Source organism: Bacillus rossius, chromosome 1 (genome assembly GCF_032445375.1).
Source record: "Bacillus rossius redtenbacheri isolate Brsri chromosome 1, Brsri_v3, whole genome shotgun sequence".
Taxonomy (NCBI): Eukaryota; Metazoa; Arthropoda; class Insecta; order Phasmatodea; family Bacillidae; genus Bacillus; species Bacillus rossius.
Window position 1 is genome coordinate 373240327 of NC_086330.1, and position 18958 is coordinate 373259284.

Here is an 18958-nt window from a genome sequence, read left to right on the forward strand (position 1 = left end):
TCCTTGGTTCTTGTACACACTTTCTTAAATTAAATATTTGTAATTCATTATGAATTTTGATTGCTGATAAGTAATTATGTGGCTTTTATTACATAATTAAATAGAACTACAGTGATTAACTGCAGTTAATAATTTCCCATGTGAAATCATTGAGGTTAAATGATGCATTCATTTTAAAGAGTGATTACAACTGTACGAAGACTATCCACTGTCACTCTGTAGTATTTTAATGAAATCTATACGAGCGGTATTCCAAGACATTTGGGTAAGGTAGAGAATAAACACTACCAGTAGCGGATCCAGAGGGGGGGCTAAGGGGCTCAAGCCCCCCCCCCCCCCCAAAAGCATCTGGGTCCACTATTGTTTTAGTGTTTGCCTTGATAAAGCCTAGCCTCAGCTGAGTCAAGCCCCTCCCAAACCAAAATCCTGGATCCACCACTGAACACTACTTAGGTATATAAACGTAACTTAACTCGCAGACCGTATTCCAGAACATGTCCAAACCCAATCCCTTTTAGGTAGGTACCGTAGCTAACGAAAAAGTAACAGTTTTAATTAAGTGCCCTGCACGAGGCTAGAAACTGTTTTCAATGCATTCTAGCGGATGTTTGGCAACTATTGATACATTTGTTGCGCTAAATATCCTACAGATAGCAGCACTATCGCGCAAATTAAATGGCGTAGTTTTAATTTTCTCAAGTACGTACGGTACTTTTGAAGTTGTGATTTTTTTTATGTACATTAAAGTGTACAAAATGTATTCCAGGATAATGGCGCTATCATAAAGTTTAATTTGGCACACCAACACGCTTGTTACATGCCCTGATGATCACAAAATGGCGCCAGATGCGGTTCAGCCACCTGGACGAAATTAACATAAAAGTTAGCTCTGCGCATGCGCGGAATTTGACCAACAGAACGGCAACGGATAAGACACAAAAATATGTTCCCTAAAAATAAGTGACCGGCCGTGTCCTATTGACATGGCCCCCACAAGGATGGGACTGGGTGGACCCCTGGGTCCAGGGCTCGGGCCCAGCCCTGTTCATTTTAATCTCAGTGTGGGAAATAAATATATATACTCGCTGTGGTTATTTTATAGTAAAATAATTTTATAAATAAAGCTTAGTTTGGACTTTCAAAATAGTAACCATAATTTTACTCCGTATTTTCAGGTTAAATAACATTCTAAAAATAGGTAGTGTAGGTAAAAAATAACCAAGCAATTATAATGTAGCTCGTAACTGTGAAATTGTGGGAGGGGGCACATCTCCGATCATGGGTCCAGGGCTCGTAATCGAATTTGGAGGCCATGCCTATTGTGCACTAGGAATTTGGTTAGGGTACAGGTGTGACATATTAGTTTTGTGACTTGGAATACCGGCCCTAATGTAAACTCAAACATATAGGCCTAGATGTTACTGGAAACACGGCGGTGTGACTGGCGCAGGCAGTACAAGACGTTCTCGCAGAAGGACGTGTGGGCAGCGCTGACCGCGCAGGGCCGCAGGGACGGCACGCTGCCCGAGGACCTGGACGTGGCGGAGGTGGCGCAGTCGTGGCTCGACAACGAGCGGGTGCCCGTCGTCACCGTGAACCGCAACTACGAGGACAACACGGCGGACGTCGAGCAGGTGCGCGGCGTGGGCTTGGCAATGCAGTGGGGCGAGGTTATGTGGCAACACAGTGGGGGCGAGGTTATGTGGCAACACAGCGGGGCGAGGTTATGTAGCAACACAGCGAGGCGAGGTTATGTGGCAACACAGCAGGGGCGAGGTTGTGTGGCAACACAGTGGGGGGCGAGGTTATGTGGCAACACAGCGAGAAGCGTGTCGGTATGCCGTGCAATGCTACCAAGCACTGAAATGCAACTAAAGTCAGTATTCATAACCTAAAATTAACTCAAATCATAAAAACGTAGTGTTCTGGATGATGTCAATGGAAAATAGAGAAAAACATTTACATGTGTGTGGGCACCTTTTTTTTTTGTTATATATATATATATAATGTTCTAAAACTATTTTTAGAATGTAAATGTAATTCGGTAGCTGTCCGTCCCATATGCATGTTTGGATGCACTGCTGGGCTTGCAAGCACCACCCAGTCTATGAGGTTTGCCTCTGTCTTATGTGTCGGTGGCTGTGTGGGCCTTGGTGTTGCTATTGTGTCCCAAACCAATGTACTCATTGCTAACTCCTATCTCACTGGTTTGCACTCAGATGCGTTGTGCCACTGTCCCTCTCCTGTTGTCATTAGGTTAAAGTCCCTTGGTGGCTGACCTGTCTCACATGTGGTTGTCAGTCTGTGTGGTAGCATTGTTTATGAATTTCTACACTGTCTGTCCTGCACACGTTCTTCTATACTTGTTTAGTAAATATACACTTCGGGTCGCCGAATGCTGCTGGCTGTTCGTGCTCTCTTGTAGTCCCGATGATGAAGTGTGCCACACGTTCGGGCGCCAAATGTCGCGGCCTCGTCTCTGGTGAAGATGTGGAGACAGGGTGGACGTCGCTCGGTCGTTCGGTTGTCGTGTTGTTTGCCCTGCGCCAGCTGTTGGGTAGATCAGCCTCACACTCTGAGGCGGGAGTGGACTGTTCGGCCCAGAGTAGCTGACCGAGGACGTGCTGACAAGGAAGGTGCCTGCCGTCTCGCAAGGAGTCGCTAGTGGAACGTTTGGGAGTAGGAGAGAGGGATGCCCGCAGTCTCACGAAGAGTCGCTAGCGGATGGGTACAAGAGAGAGGAAGAATGAGAGAGAGAGAGAGAGAAGGTAAGCCCGTGGTCTCACTAGGAGTCGCTAGCAGAGGAGAAGAAGAGAGAGAAAGGTAAGCCAATAATACCACTTATTACTGTGTTGGTATTTATTCTCCCAGATTGGCTGGAAGAGAGGAGAGCTGTCTAGACGATTTTTAATTTTTTTTTCCTAGCCTGAATTGTTCTAAGTGTGTAAGGGGAGGGTCCAGGTTAAGGGAGGACCTAAGTGTGTCTCAGGCCGAAGCCTATACACTCTACCATGTGGGTTTTCAACCATACAGGACAAGGGCGCGTGCATCGTGTGCTATTGGGGTTTACTGGACAGCCATGGCTGCGATTGGCGCCATGACTGACGCCCCATTGGTCGCCTAGCTTAAAAGCTAGCTAATGTGACCCAGGTAATACTTACATAGACACAGGGAAAACCCTGGGCCGGGTCATGCAGGATCAATTAACATGCATTAAGCAAGCAGGTAACTACTGGGCAAGAGGGAAGAAGGGTCCAGGTAAGAAGAGTTGGAGAGGCTGAAAAATCAACCATGCTGAAGTTGGGTGCTTGGGCCTTGTAGCCCCCATTTAAATTTTGGGTACTCCTGGGTTATTATTAACCAGGGGCGCATGCGCCCCCAGGGGCGGGTGACTGCACTCGTCAGCCCAGCCCAGCTGCCCAGGCAGCCACAGTTAAGACAGAAGTGGGCAGACGAGCCAGTAAACAGGCTCGAACTGCGGGCGCATGGGACGAAAGGCAGCCTGACATTGCGCCATCTTCATCTTCCTTCTTCCAGTCAACAGCCAACTACCTTTCAAGCCGGGGTGGGGGTAAGTCGTTCAGGCGAATGAAGTCTTGCGAGTTGGACCCTCTTGTCCTCCAAAATCCCAGGATGGTTGAAGGTCACGCCGCCCAGGCTACCACTGGCTCCAACAGGGCCCCAACTTGAAGGCGCCGCCATCTCTTCCTTCAGAGTTCCGATGCTGTTCAGTTCCGTTGCGCGCGCGGCAGTCCACAGCTCCAAAAGTTCCAGCCCGCAGTTCGACTACACTCAGGGCTGCAACTAGAGTCTCTGGCACCCGGGGCATGAATGGATTCATGCGCCCCCCCCCCCCCCCCTCTTTTTTTGCACATACCTCACCAATAAATCGGGGGGCCCTCCCACGGAAAAATTGTGCTATTTAAGCATTTTCCATACCTACATGTAACAGTTTCTGTGCTACTGTAACTTCCATGCTAAAACTTTTTACCAGTTACCAGTTGTAGTAGGAATAACAATGCATGTGATTTCGGCGCCCCCATAGCTTTGCGCCCAGGGCGTATGCCCTGCTTGCCCCCCCCCCCCCCCCCCTATTTGCGGCCCTGACTACACTTCGCATACAGGGCACATCGAGCTCCCCTGCGGTGCCTTCGCCGACGGAACTGCTTCCTGCCACTTGTGTCTAGCCACTGACAACTGTGCCGCATCTTCGGCTTCATTCGGGAATTCATGCCACTGCTCGTGAGTGTGACAGTGCATGAACGACATAACAACCAAACAATTTTTTGTGCACTCACACTTTCAGTTACCATGTTCAAATAAACTGCCTTTAACTTATAAGATGTCATTCTTAAAATTAGCAAGAAGTAATTTAAAGAATTATTCAGTAGGTTAGCTACATTATAAATACTTTTAAACATTGTGTATGGTTGGTTATATTAGGTAAGTATAGCTACATTAAAAATACTGTAAAATCATTTTATGGTTGCTTAGCAAATAACTTTTTAATATGTAGCTATCCAGCACTAGGAAACCGTTTACATGATTTCACAGTATCTTTAATGTAGCTATCCTAACCAAATCAACCGTCCACAATGTTTTGAAGTATTTATAATGTAGCTAACCTAACCTAATTGACCATTGGTTATCATGAGTTGTCCATCCTTCCGCGCCGTCTTTTTTCGTCAGGAGTGTCGGGTGTGCCGAGCATACCCGAGGCTAGCCGAAGATGCGGCACAGTTGTCAGCGGCTAGACACAAGTCTTCCTGCCACGCGCCGAGCTACATTCAGGCTACCTTTCACCCCGATAGCCATGATAACGACTCCACAGGTTGGCTATTGGTTATTCAGTCACCCCAGCGAGATTGCAACTCTCGAGCTAGGATCCCATATCCGCCACCTGCAGGACGCGGTTGGTAGCAGTTGGCACTACTAGGCCGCCTCCCGTACGCACACAAATCTCCCACACTCTGTCAACCTTTGGTTACCTATTAGGGTGCAGGGAACTCCCGGTCAACAGCCCGCGGGAAAGATGTGCGCGCCTCAAGAGATGACCGTTTAGGCTTGTTAGCCCGCACGATTTATACAGTTTCCTTCTACAATCGTTCGTGTTAAAAATTTACATATTTCTATCACTTTGGATGTTTTGCATTTACGATGTTATTTACAAGGGTACGAAACATACTTACCCTACACACTTAATAATCTTCATAAATATTTACAATCATAACATGTCTTAACATAACTATAATACATTGTCTGTTCATATTTACAACTGTCATCTGGTGACGAGTGGTGGCAATACAATGGCCATGGCCGGAATGTTGTGCCGCGGACAGGACTGTGACCCGGGTTTTAGTTTAAATAAAGAGGATGTACGATGTCAACATAATTGTCTCAATATTATTATTTTTATTGCTGTTTATATCGTTGCTATTGAAATTATAGAAAGCCTAGTTTATAAAAAAATGGAAATTTATTATTTTGAAAGTAAATTGGTTGCTGATGAAATATTGACATGAGTGTGTGTGTGGTTGGCTATATTCGCAAGTACAGGTGTGCATGTGTGCAAGAAGTGTCTTCTGCCACAGCACATGTTTCTACGTGAGCGACCTCACGATGTGCCGGACCGGGACAAGATGCTGTGGTACATCCCCATCATGTACCTGACTCCGGACAACCTGAACGTGTCAGCCATCAGCCCCGTCGCCTGGATGAAGAAACAGAAGGAGATCACGGTGGCTGACTTGCCTGGGCCCGACCAATTCATCATCGTCAACCCTGAGGAGATAGGTCAGGGATTTTGTAATGAGCACCTCTGCTGCAGAATTTGGTGACCCCGAATCAACTAGGGTCTGTCATGGTAATTGGAAATGGGTGAGATGGTGCAGCAACGATGGGGAGATGGTAGAACCCGATAAAACACACTAGCTGTCTACGATGTCTGTCACGGTTTCCGTTTGCGAAGAATTCATGTTTTGACTTAGGCGGAACGGAACCATACGAGTGGTTTTGTTGGGAAGCAAGCGATCCGACCACTCTGCCTCGTGGTCTTCTCTCAATCCGTGGAGTCGCCACCGAAAACCTTTAAGCCTTGATGTTACTGGGATAGTTGGCCAGCTACTCTCTGTACAGAAATAATATGTGTGTGTTGTTACTCAGGGTATTAAAACCTTTCTGATGAGTTTAGCTTTCACGGAGTGAGTTGACACACTGAAAGACTTTGGTTCGCGTCCAAATCTGGCCATTGTGATGTCCAGTTTTCCATTATTTACAGACAAGCATATACTAGGATGGTACCTTATTAGAGGCCACCATTGATTCCTTCTCGCATGTATTTTATTTGTGTAGCTGTAAGTTACTATTTATAATAATGTCAACAGTATAGAAGTAAGGTTAGAATTTAATGGTGCTGGCCACTATAATACACAATAACAAACATTATAAAAATATAACAATTTAGACAAGCACACAAAACAAAGGAAACTGGTTATTAAGAGCTTTTTTTCTTATTTATATCATTAAATTATATTTTGTATTATTAACATTACATTATAAATAATATTTTATCTCATAATTTATTTTTTTAGATTTCATATTTTACTGTTTTCAAACTGACAAGCAGGGTGAAGCAAGGCACTCCTGTGCAGATGGTGTGCGCAATCCGTGATGGTACCTACTTGTCCGACCTACATGTTCATTGTGAACGTCTTGAGCAATTGGGTGCCCTGTTGTTCACTATTATTGTAACTAGCGTACAGAGTTAAACGAAGTGCTCCTGAGCCGACTGTGTGCTCAGTCCATAATGGCATCTGTTTGTCCCACAGGCATGTTCATGGTGAACTACGACATGAACAACTGGGCGCTGATCGCGGACGCCTTGCTGGGGCGCCAGCTGCCCGTGCCAGTGCGCGTCAAGCTACTCCACGACGCCTGGAACCTCGCATACGCCGGAGAGCTCAACTTTGCGTCTGCACTCAATGTCACCTTGTTCCTGAAGGGCGAGCGTGACCCGCGCGTGTGGGACATTTTTTTCACCATGATCGACCATGTGGGGCGCCAGATCAGCGGCACGAAAGCCGAACTCAAGTTCGAGGTTAGTCTTGCCTCTAGGAACAGTCTTGGGATGTTCGACCCTTATCAGCTTGTGGCCCAGGATGCTTTGTCCTGTGCTGTGATCCTGATCAGGGAGGCCATGGATAGTGCCATTCTGCAGTGACTTACCATTGCCTTCTGCAGTGTGACAACACCCATTGTTTTACCTAGCTGGGAATCAACCCGTCAGCCCATCAGTCAAAACTTCCGATAACTAGAACTGGCTGGCAGACTGTAACCAGCCAATACAGCTTGCCGTCGTCCGGGGTCTCGGGCTCGAGTCCCGGTGTGGCTCCTAGTGGGAAAAGGCGGTTCTTGCTACGTATTGTCCGGGTGGGCGCCAGACTAGCTCGGTTCTAGTCGTGAGTTTGGGGGTCGTGGATGTATGTGCCCCTGCGTGGCCCACTAGGGCCGGCGGCGGTGTTGCGTGAGATGATTTTAAATAAGAGGCGTGGAGTTGAGGTGGTGGTGTCGTACCTTTTATTCATAGGAACGAGTCGTACACAATACAACACTCTACAGAGGTCCCCGGGGGGGGTTTACTCGTTATTCCGTGGCGCCGTATGGTTTGTGTTCCGCGTTACGTGGCCTCGGACGCTGTTACGTCTCATACGTCTCACTGGTTACACAGGTAACGTAATTTCGTAACACAAAGGCGGGACACAAAATACACTGATTAAGGGGGTGCGCACAAGTTACGTTGCACTCGTTACTCGGGTAACGTAAGTTAGCAATACAAAGTACGGGACACAAAAATACACTGAATTAAGGGGGCGCGCACAAATTACGTGGCACTCGTTACTCGGGTAACGTAAGTTAGCAATACAAAATACGGGATACAAAAATACACTGAATTAAGGGGGTGGACGATTGGAGACGGCCAATCCCGTATGCAAATGTCTCGGCGCGGGTGTTGTGCCCACTGTGGTAAAACACGCACCGCAATTAAGTTTGTCCAAGTTCCCTTGCGGGTTTGTGGTCAGCGCCGTGCGCGTGACCTTAAATAAAGTTCTGTAAGTTGCGGGAGGCGGCCCGTGCCGTATACTGAAGAGCAGCCCCGCTGACCAAGTGTGGTGCGGGGTGTCTTTAAGTTGATGCGGCCGGATTAGGTCCTGGACCGAAAAAAGGGACCGGGTACTCACGGAGAGGTTAAGTAATAAAAGGGGTTCTGTTAATTAGTGACTATATTTACCGGACGTTACTTTCGATGTAGACAAAGGATGTTGCCTCTCCGTGGGACGTAGGTCCGCCCCGGTCCGTGAGCTGCGCTGAACTGCCGAACTGGCATGGCGTCCGAGGGAGGCTCGGCCTCTCTCGCGCCAGGCGTGACCTCATTACGCTAGACTCCAAACGGGTGTGTCTGGAAGAGATTTTATTGTCGCTAAAATCCTAATTTAATGTTTTAGGAGGAATGGGTACGGTTCTTCTCTTGTCTACTCAGGTTTCCGCGGCTTTGTCTTTGATTGCTGTTCGGGTCGCCTGACTCGGGTGGGCCATGGCCAGGGGTGTGTTCCGTTAGCGGGAGCGTATACTGGCGGGTGCAGGTCGGGCTCTGGGGTGGTCGTCGGCCAGACGACGTCAAACGCCCCCCCCCTGTGAAGCCCGACCTTGCGCCGCTTATGGTCCCGCTAACATGGGGCCACCCCTAGCTCCGGCCACTCCATCCCGGCGTGGTTCGCGGCTCAGCAGCTGGTTGGCTCCGCGTACTGGACCTGGTGATCAAGGCCGACTGGGCCAGCGTGCGCGCCGCCCCGGTTGCCGTCGTGGCAGGCGTGCCGGGGGCGGCGTCGTGGCGCCTGGGTGGGGTCAGCGGCTGATAGGGTCAGCGCACTGGACCTGGTGAACGTGTCCGACTGGGCCAACGTGCGCGCCGCCCCGGTTGCCGTCGTGGCAGACGTGCCGGGGGCGGCGTCGTGGCGCCTGGGCGGGGTCAGCGGCTGATAGGGTCAGCGCACTGGACCTGGTGAACGTGGCCGACTGGGCCAGCGTGCGCGCCGCCCCGGTTGCCGTCGTGGCAGGCGTGCCGGGGGCGGCGTCGTGGCGCCTGGGTGGGGTCAGCGGCTGATAGGGTCAGCGCACTGGACCTGGTGAACGTGGCCGACTGGGCCAACGTGCGCGCCGCCCCGGTTGCCGTCGTGGCAGACGTGCCGGGGGCGGCGTCGTGGCGCCTGGGCGGGGTCAGCGGCTGATAGGGTCAGCGCACTGGACCTGGTGAACGTGGCCGACTGGGCCAGCGTGCGCGCCGCCCCGGTTGCCGTCGTGGCAGGCGTGCCGGGGGCGGCGTCGTGGCGCCTCCTAGCTCCGGCAACAGCTCCACCCGGGTGGCGCTCTCGTTGGCCGCAGTTGGTAGGGCCCGAGCACCTGTCCCGGGTCGTCCCACGCCGAACATCCGGGTGCTGGCCTGTTGACGTTGGCCCTCAGCGTCTGGTACGGCGTGGATGGGTACAGCCTCCTCTCCCGTTCCGGTGTACCGGGCGGGTTTGGAGTAGAGGCCTCCTCGTCCCCGTCGTCCAGTTCCATCATCATGAGGGTGGTGTCGGCGTGGTCGTTGTGCGGTTGTGCCCTAAGCACCTCCCCGGACTCGTTCTCGGGGGGTGACAGTGGTTCCGAGTGTGGCTGCGGTGTCTCGCAGCGTGCAGCGGTGCGGTGGTGGCCAGGGTGCCGGCCGGCAGGGGCGGCGGCGACCAAGGTCAGGTGGCTCTCGGTAGGCGGGCTGCAAGCGCGGGCGGCGCTCGGCACGGCCCGGCTCAGCCTTGCCGACATGCGGGCGTTTCGCGGCCCGTCGTGCCAGACGGATGACAGGTGTCATCGGCCGAGTGGCGGTCACGTGCGGTGGGGGGGCGGTCGGGCGTCCAGGTGCCGTGGCGTCGACCTGCATTGCGTCAGGCAGATGCAGGGAGCTCAGGCGACCCGGTAGCCGCGGTGACGTCACGGTGTGGCGTCGTGGCGCCTCTTGAGGGCGGAGCGCGCGTCGCCTCGGCAGCTGCTGTGGCAGGCCGGCCGAGGGGCGGCGTCGTGGCGCCTCTTGAGGGCAGAGTGCGCGTCGCCTCGGTGGCTGCTGTGGCAGACTGTCCGAGGGGCGGTGTCCTGGCGCCTCTTGAGGGCAGAGTGCGCGTCGCCTCGGCGGCTGCTGTGGCAGGCTGTCCGAGGGGCGGCGTCGTGGCGCCTCTTGAGGGCAGAGTGCGCGTCGCCTCGGTAGTTGCTGTGGCAGGCTGTCCGAGGGGCGGCGTCGTGGCGCCTCTTGAGGGCAGTGTGCGCGTCGCCTCGGCAGCTGCTGTGGCAGGCTGTCCGAGGGGCGGCGTCGTGGCGCCTCTTGAGGGCAGATTGCGCGTCGCCTCGGTGGCTGCTGTGGCAGGCTGTCCGAGGGGCGGCGTCGTGGCGCCTCTTGAGGGCAGTGTGCGCGTCGCCTCGGCAGCTGCTGTGGCAGGCGGTCCGAGGGGCGGCGTCGTGGCGCCTCTTGAGGGCAGAGTGCGCGTCGCCTCGGCAGCTGCTGTGGCAGGCCGGCCGAGGGGCGGCGTCGTGGCGCCTCCTGAGGGCAGAGTGCGCGTCGCCTCGGCAGCTGCTGTGGCAGGCCGGCCGAGGGGCAGCGTCGTGGCGCCTCTTGAGGGCAGATTGCGCGTCGCCTCGGTGGCTGCTGTGGCAGGCTGGCCGAGGGGCGGCGTCGTGGCGCCTTTTGAGGGCAGTGTGCGCGTCGCCTCGGCAGCTGCTGTGGCAGGCTGTCCGAGGGGCGGCGTCGTGGCGCCTCTTGAGGGCAGATTGCGCGTCGCCTCGGTGGCTGCTGTGGCAGGCCGGCCGAGGGGCGGCGTCGTGGCGCCTCTAGCGTTTTTGATGTTTCAGGCGGTGCCGAAGACGGCGTCGACGTCGATGTCGTGCGCGTCTGTCTCGTTTTGGTGGGCTCCATCCCCTGTGCCTCGAAGCCAGGCGGGCACCGCGGGGCGAGTCCCGGTGGCGGGGCCTCGCACAGGCGTCTCGGCGTCGTGGCCCTGGGCATTCCGTTTTCCAGCGTCCCTTTTGAGACCGCGCGCTCATGTGGCAGTGACGACGGCTGCATGTAATTGAAGCTAGGCGGTGGCGACGGTGTGGCGCGACGTGTCGGTGCCGAGTCTGGTGGCGTCCCGGATGAGGCGTGTGTCGTAGACGACGCGGGTTGCGTCGGAACGGTCCTTCGCGGCACTGTGACAGTGGTCAGGTGCGGTGGCGAGGCCATCCCGGCGTCGTGAGGTGTCTCCGACACGCTGCGGATTCGGGTCGTCGTGGCAGACTGCGGTGGGACGGTCGGCGTCGTGCGTCGTTCGGTCGGCTTTGGCGGGTCAAGCGTCGTCGCAGTCATGTTGAGTGGCGTCAGGTCTGCGAGGGGTGTTGAGGCTGGTGGCGTTGGGCCCGGAGGCGGAGGGAGCAGGATTGGCGGCGAGAGGGTGACGAGCGTCGGCGTCGGGACGGAAGGCGTCCTTGGTGAGGCGTAGTGCGTCGGCGTGAGTGGCGTCAGGTTGATGTAGCGTGGTCTCGCTGGTGACGGTGTTTCCGGACTTGGGTCGGGAGGCGTCAGGTCTACGAGGGATGCCGAGGTTGGTGGCTCCGGGACAGGAGGCGACGGGAGCGGGATTGTTGGCGGCATGATGAAGGTCGTCGGCGTCGGGACGGTTGTACGTGACGTTGCGGATGTCGTCGGGGCATGAGTTCGTGATACGTCTTGCGTCTGCGTGAGTGTCGGCGTCGGGACGGTTGTACGTGACGGTGCGGATGTCGTCGGGGCGTGAGTTCGTGATACGTCTTGCGTCTGCGTGAGTGGCGTCTCGATGTCGTGAATTGTCGCGGCGTATCGTAGGGGAGGAATTAGTAGCGCTGCTCCCGAATACTGCACTTGGGTGGCTCGTCCTGCGGTACATCGCGCGCACGTGAACGTGAAGGACTCGCGCCTCAAAGTACCTTCATGCTCGTTGGTGCAGTCACGATGCCATAGGTCGGTACACTCGTCGCAGTGGTAGCCCATGCTACTTCCTCCAGGACACGACCGGCTTCCACACATCGTCATCCCGTATGTGCGATACTCTTGACAATAGCCACACTCGTACCCCGCGGCGATCCTGCCGTTTAAGTACCATCTCGGGTAGAGGTGGTAACACCCACTGCATTCGTCTGCATCCATCTCTTGTTATCGTGCGTGTTCAGCTGTGTCGAGTCGTGTTTTTCACTCGTGGCTCTGTGCGCGCTGTGCAAGTCTGCGCGCGGGGTCGCGCTCGCCGGCTAGGCAGGTGCCCGGACAGCCGCACAAAACAGAGGCCGAGAATGGCCGCGGCATGGGCGGGGGTGCGGATGGGCGTGTGAGGCGATGGCCGAGAGCGCCCGGACAGCCGCACAAAGAGGAGGCGAAAACGGTCCGCGCGGGGTGGGGGTGGTGACGTCGCTCCGTTGCTCGCCTCGCCGTGATGACGTGTGGAGGTGGGGGTGGTTGGAGTGTCCTTTGTCCGCTCGCCTCGTCGCGCCGGTCTGTCTGGCCTTCGACCCTTCCTGTGTCCAAAATGGCCGTTTCGTGTCTCCGCTGTCGCCTGTTGGTGAATTTATCTCGAAAATGTCCAGGAGGTGGAGAAAAAAAAATTTTCACGTTATTTTCTGCCCCACGCAGCGGGCGCCAAATGCCGTCGTCCGGGGTCTCGGGCTCGAGTCCCGGTGTGGCTCCTAGTGGGAAAAGGCGGTTCTTGCTACGTATTGTCCGGGTGGGCGCCAGACTAGCTCGGTTCTAGTCGTGAGTTTGGGGGTCGTGGATGTATGTGCCCCTGCGTGGCCCACTAGGGCCGGCGGCGGTGTTGCGTGAGATGATTTTAAATAAGAGGCGTGGAGTTGAGGTGGTGGTGTCGTACCTTTTATTCATAGGAACGAGTCGTACACAATACAACACTCTACAGAGGTCCCCGGGGGGGGTTCACTCGTTATTCCGTGGCGCCGTATGGTTTGTGTTCCGCGTTATGTGGCCTCGGACGCTGTTACGTCTCATACGTCTCACTGGTTACACAGGTAACGTAATTTCGTAACACAAAGGCGGGACACAAAATACACTGATTAAGGGGGTGCGCACAAGTTACGTTGCACTCGTTACTCGGGTAACGTAAGTTAGCAATACAAAGTACGGGACACAAAAATACACTGAATTAAGGGGGCGCGCACAAATTACGTGGCACTCGTTACTCGGGTAACGTAAGTTAGCAATACAAAATACGGGATACAAAAATACACTGAATTAAGGGGGTGGACGATTGGAGACGGCCAATCCCGTATGCAAATGTCTCGGCGCGGGTGTTGTGCCCACTGTGGTAAAACACGCACCGCAATTAAGTTTGTCCAAGTTCCCTTGCGGGTTTGTGGTCAGCGCCGTGCGCGTGACCTTAAATAAAGTTCTGTAAGTTGCGGGAGGCGGCCCGTGCCGTATACTGAAGAGCAGCCCCGCTGACCAAGTGTGGTGCGGGGTGTCTTTAAGTTGATGCGGCCGGATTAGGTCCTGGACCGAAAAAAGGGACCGGGTACTCACGGAGAGGTTAAGTAATAAAAGGGGTTCTGTTAATTAGTGACTATATTTACCGGACGTTACTTTCGATGTAGACAAAGGATGTTGCCTCTCCGTGGGACGTAGGTCCGCCCCGGTCCGTGAGCTGCGCTGAACTGCCGAACTGGCATGGCGTCCGAGGGAGGCTCGGCCTCTCTCGCGCCAGGCGTGACCTCATTACGCTAGACTCCAAACGGGTGTGTCTGGAAGAGATTTTATTGTCGCTAAAATCCTAATTTAATGTTTTAGGAGGAATGGGTACGGTTCTTCTCTTGTCTACTCAGGTTTCCGCGGCTTTGTCTTTGATTGCTGTTCGGGTCGCCTGACTCGGGTGGGCCATGGCCAGGGGTGTGTTCCGTTAGCGGGAGCGTATACTGGCGGGTGCAGGTCGGGCTCTGGGGTGGTCGTCGGCCAGACGACGTCAAGCTGTAAGAGAAATATGTGTCATGGTGGCACATTTTTATGTTACAAACACTTATGTTACTTTGTACATTCTAATTACAAATCAGAAAATTGTTTTTATAGTAACACATTAATACATTTGCCGTCGTCCAGGGTCTCGGGCTCGAGTCCCGGTGTGGCTCCTAGTGGGAAAAGGCGGTTCTTGATCTGTGTTGTCCGGGTGGGCGCCAGACTAGCTCGTTTCTAGTCGTGAATTTGGGGTCGTGGATGTATGTGCCCCTGCGTGGCCCACTAGGGCCAGCGGCGGTGTTGCGTGAGATGATTTTAAATAAGAGACGTGGAGTCGAGGTGGCGGTGTCGTACCTTTTATTCAGAGGAGCGAGTCGTACACAATACAACACTCTACAGAGGTCCCCGGGGGGGGTTTTTACTTGTTATTCCGTGGCGCCGTATTGTTTGTGTTCCGCGTTACGTGGCCTCGGATGCTGTTATGTCTCAGACGTCTCACTGGGTACGCAGGTAACGTAATTTCGTAACACAAAGGCGGGACACAAAATACACTGAATTAAGGGGGCGCGTACAGGTTACGTGGCACTCTTTACTCGGGTAACGTAAGTTAGCAATACAAAATACGGGATACAAAAATACACTGAATTAAGGGGGTGCGCACAAGTTACGTGGCACTCGTTACTCGGGTAACGTAAGTTAGCAATACAAAACACGGGATACAAAAATACACTGGATTAAGGGGGCGCGCACACGTTACGTGGCACTCGTTACTCGGGTAACGTAAGTTAGCAGTACAAAATACGGGATACAAAATACACTGAATTAAGGGGGCGGGCGATTGGAGACGGCCAATCCCGTATGCAAATGTCTCGGCGCGGGTGTTGTGCCCACTGTGGTGAAACACGCACCGCAATTAAGTTTGTCCAAGTTCCCTTGCGGGTTTGTGGTCAGCGCCGTGCGCGTGGCCTTAAATAAAGTTCTGTACGTTGTGGGAGACGGCCCGTGCCGTATGCTGAAGAGCAGCCCCGCTGACCAAGTGTGGTGCGGGGTGTCCTTAAGTTGATGCGGCCGGATTAGGTCCTGGACCGAAAAAAGGGACCGGGTACTCACGGAGAGGTTAAGTAATAAAAGGGGTTTTGTTAATTAGTGACTATATTTACCGGACGCTACTTTCGATGTAGACAAAGGATGTTGCCTCTCCGTGGGACGTAGGTCCGCCCCGGTCCGTGAGCTGCGCTGAACTGCCGAACTGGCATGGCGTCCGAGAGAGGCTCGGCCTCTCTCGCGCCAGGCGTGACCTCATTACGCTAGACTCCAAACGGGTGTGTCTGGAAGAGATTTTATTGTCGCTAAAATCCTAATTTAATGTTTCAGGAGGAATGGGTACGGTTCTTCTCTTGTCTACTCAGGTTTCCACGGTTTTGCCTTTAATTGCTGTTCGGCTCGCCTGACTCGGGTGGGCCATGGCCAGGGGTGTGTTCCGTTAGCGGGAGCGTATACTGGCGGGTGCAGGTCGGGCTCTGGGGTGGTCGTCGGCCAGACGAAGTCACATTCTACATATAATTGCTACTTTATGTTTAGTAATTTAACTAAATCCCATGACTGTTGAATATGATAGTAAGTCTGGTATACTGTAAAACAGATATGGTTAACGAAACATGGGAAGGATTTGAAAATCAGTACGGTATGTCATCACGAATCGATAGTATCCTTGTCATCATTTTATTGACAATTTCGTGTTTCGTTTATTTTGTTTGTGCTTCATGTCTCTTAGAGAGTGAGTTCATTAGACAAGGAAAGTTACCACACAGTTCAGGAAGAACCTTGAAGATCACGACCTCAAAGACTTGCGATCATTGTGGCGAGTGTCATGGGTTCGATCCCAGTCCTTGGCATGCCTCTAACTTAAGAGCACAGAGTCTTTATTTGTTTCAGTTTCGAGTGTCTGTGCATGGTGAAATTGTCTGCGAGACGGCATTGACAGCATGATGTACGGGTGCGTGTGACAGGAGTACTGTCGACGGCTGCTCAACTCACTGCTCAACTCGATGGACGAGGACACCAAGTGGAGCAGATTCGGCCACGTTACACGTCAGACGCTCAGTCGTATCTCCTACCAGCCGTACATCAGCACAGCACGCGACATCTACCGCCAGTGGATGGACTCTGCGGACCCCGACGCCGGAACCCCGTCAGTACCTGCCCCGCTCCTAGTGGTAGGGTTCCAAGAGCACCCGCCTCGCGCGTGGCGACCAGGGTTCGATTCCCACGGCTCATTTACGGTGTTCTTTGCTTAAGTCTGTCTTATGCTTAAATTTTAGTACAGAGCAATGGGCGCCCACTATTTCCAGATTGATACTACCCAACTTGTAAATTTTAAAATTATTTTGTATATAATGAATAATCATATTAAGTTTTAACTAAGGATGATACAGTCAAATACTAAGTTTTGGAAAGATTTGATATTCGAGAAAAAAGATCTGAAGAAAATAATTTTAGGAAATGAAGTGAATTAAAAATTTCAACACAGACAGGGTTTGAAATATACACAGGTTTATTCTTTTAGTGTTTCGCCAATATATTGTACATTCGTTATGTAATTATATTAATTTACAATATTTATTTGATTTTTAAAATATTTGTAAGTGAAACAAGAAATTAATGAGATGAATATTTTAAAAATTAATTACAATTTTTTATTTATTGTGCATTATTTTATTTTTCACTTTTGACACATAGATATGGATTCGAGGGGTATGTTCAAGGTACTCTTTGGGATTCAAATTTGAGATTTGGATTTGAGAAAATTGGGCTTTGACCCATTACTGGTTTTAACATTTTCTCAATTTTACTATTTGTTGATTTAGCTAAGATCATTCAGTAGTGTCTTTTGACAGTATTTTTAAATTTTTATACATACTGAAGAAAAATATTTCAAATCTAAACACCAGAGAATATATTTGCAGCAGTATTTCACTATTAATTACCATACATTCCGCTAATTAAGTAATGTTGTCAAATAGAGACAAAATATTTAATATTAAATTATATAAAATAATTATGACAAAAACAATTGAAACCAAGATGGCATCATTCAGTTAAGTTTTCTTAAAAGTAAGAATAGAACCATATCAGCTAATGCTCTTTATGAACTAAAACAATAAAATGTAACTCCACATTTTTCTTTCTTTTTTAATTATTTTTGTATATCAATAAATTTTTCAATAAACTATAAAGTCTTTCTAAAACTTTTGTTCTCTTTGGGTGCATCTGGCAACAGAGCACGCTGAAATGACAGGTCTAATAGAAAATTGTGTACAATTGTGTACTGTATGGATGAGTGTAAATACCCATTTAAATGCACACTGCACACCAATGATGTGACAATCATGAATTCATTCTTTACAATTCTCCTATCAGCCATATTAAATGAACTTTCTATGGTTTTTCCTGGATATGAAACCTAGCTTAGTAACTTTTTTTCTAAATTCATTACTTAGCAACTTTTTTAAATAATTTTAAAAGCTTATTTCAAAAAAAGGTTTCTGGTTGCAGTTAGAAAACAAATGTGCATCTGAAAAGCCATGACCTTTAGTTGATTTTTGTAGTGATTGTGCATTTTTTATAACTCTGTTAAATATAAACATCACAAGCAAAAAGCATTGTTGTTGCCAAATACAAAGGCAATGGTCAGAGATATGGTTATTGAAAGTATGAACTCCTTTCCGCCAGCAAAAGGTCTTATCATTAAATTATGTTTCTTGTTACTCCTCTCGGCGCTTGTCTTCCCTAGTGTCCGTGACAGCCCTAAACTTTGCTGAGCCCTGGGCCATTTACTTTTGAGGAGTCCTAATTACCAGGAGTCGTCTTACTGGAGGCCTGGAAAGGGGAAAGGAACAGCCCCCCCAGAGAAAAGGACGTTCAGGGCCTGCACCCTGGAAAATTCAAATATTAAATTCTTCAAAACATTTCTAGATTAGCTGGAATTAGAATTTTTATTAGAGTTTTGCTTATTTGTCTTAAGAAATTTAAATATTTTTCCATGTTAAATTATTCTCGGGTTAGATTTTTAAAATGCTTTCGATCAGAATCTATTGAAATCGCATTGTTAAATGAGGCAATATATTTTTTTTTAATTTTTCCTAATTCACAATCATGAAAACCCAATTGTAATGAAAGGTATTGACCAGTACTTTAATTGCATGCAAATTAAATTTAACTGTTCCTTTTCTAATTCGTTTCCTTAATTCTTCACACAAAACTTGACAAACAAAGAAAGTGAAAGTAAATGAAAGAGGTCATCGCGGGGCCCTGTTGGGCGCGGCTGGCAATGGACAACTTCTGCCCAGCGCTGGTCTTCTGGTGCTCGTGCCCTGACATATTCCTCATGTGGCCACAGGAGCCTAACCTGGAGACTAGCTCCGTCTGCAGGCGAGGAACCAGCGCTGAGACCGGTGGTGTGTGGTGTCGCAGGGTGCGAGAGAAATACTACTGTCCGGTCTTCGAGTGGGGCAGCGACGACGAGTGGGAGTTTGGCCTGCAGCGGGTCATCCACTTCCCCGAGTCCAGGAAGAAGTCGGAGCGCTACTACCTGCTGAAGACGCTGGCAGGCTGCCCGCGTCAGCCCGAGAAGGTGCTGAGGTCAGTATCGCGCCTCGCGAGTCCTGTCGCAGACAGCCCACTCCTTGCCATTTTCTTTTGTTTCCCACGAAGAAGCCTCGGCGGTTGAATATTCAGATCACTTGGTTCCAGCCACAGAAATGAGGGTTCGATTCTTGGCGGGGTCGTACCTGGTCGTGGCTGTAAACTGATGGGTTTCCTCAGGATGCTTCCATTTCTCCCTCCCATTCGTTCAGTCATTTCATTAGGTTTCTAGACTTTTAACCATATTTCATTCGTTCATTTATTTTACAA

The 18958-nt window shown here is 51.1% G+C and overlaps 1 protein-coding gene across 4 annotated transcripts in view; it reads left to right on the forward strand.

Moving 5' to 3' along the window:
• Nucleotides 1–18958, forward strand: part of LOC134528506 (aminopeptidase N) — a 46767-nt gene that overhangs the window by 22190 nt on the left and 5619 nt on the right. For all 4 annotated transcript variants that reach the window (XM_063362181.1, XM_063362184.1, XM_063362182.1 and 1 more), the window contains exons 10-14: nt 1451–1634; nt 5592–5793; nt 6828–7096; nt 16054–16235; nt 18518–18685. In XM_063362181.1, coding sequence (XP_063218251.1) covers nt 1451–1634; nt 5592–5793; nt 6828–7096; nt 16054–16235; nt 18518–18685 — 1005 coding nt within the window. The remainder of the gene's footprint in view (nt 1–1450; nt 1635–5591; nt 5794–6827; nt 7097–16053; nt 16236–18517; nt 18686–18958) is intronic.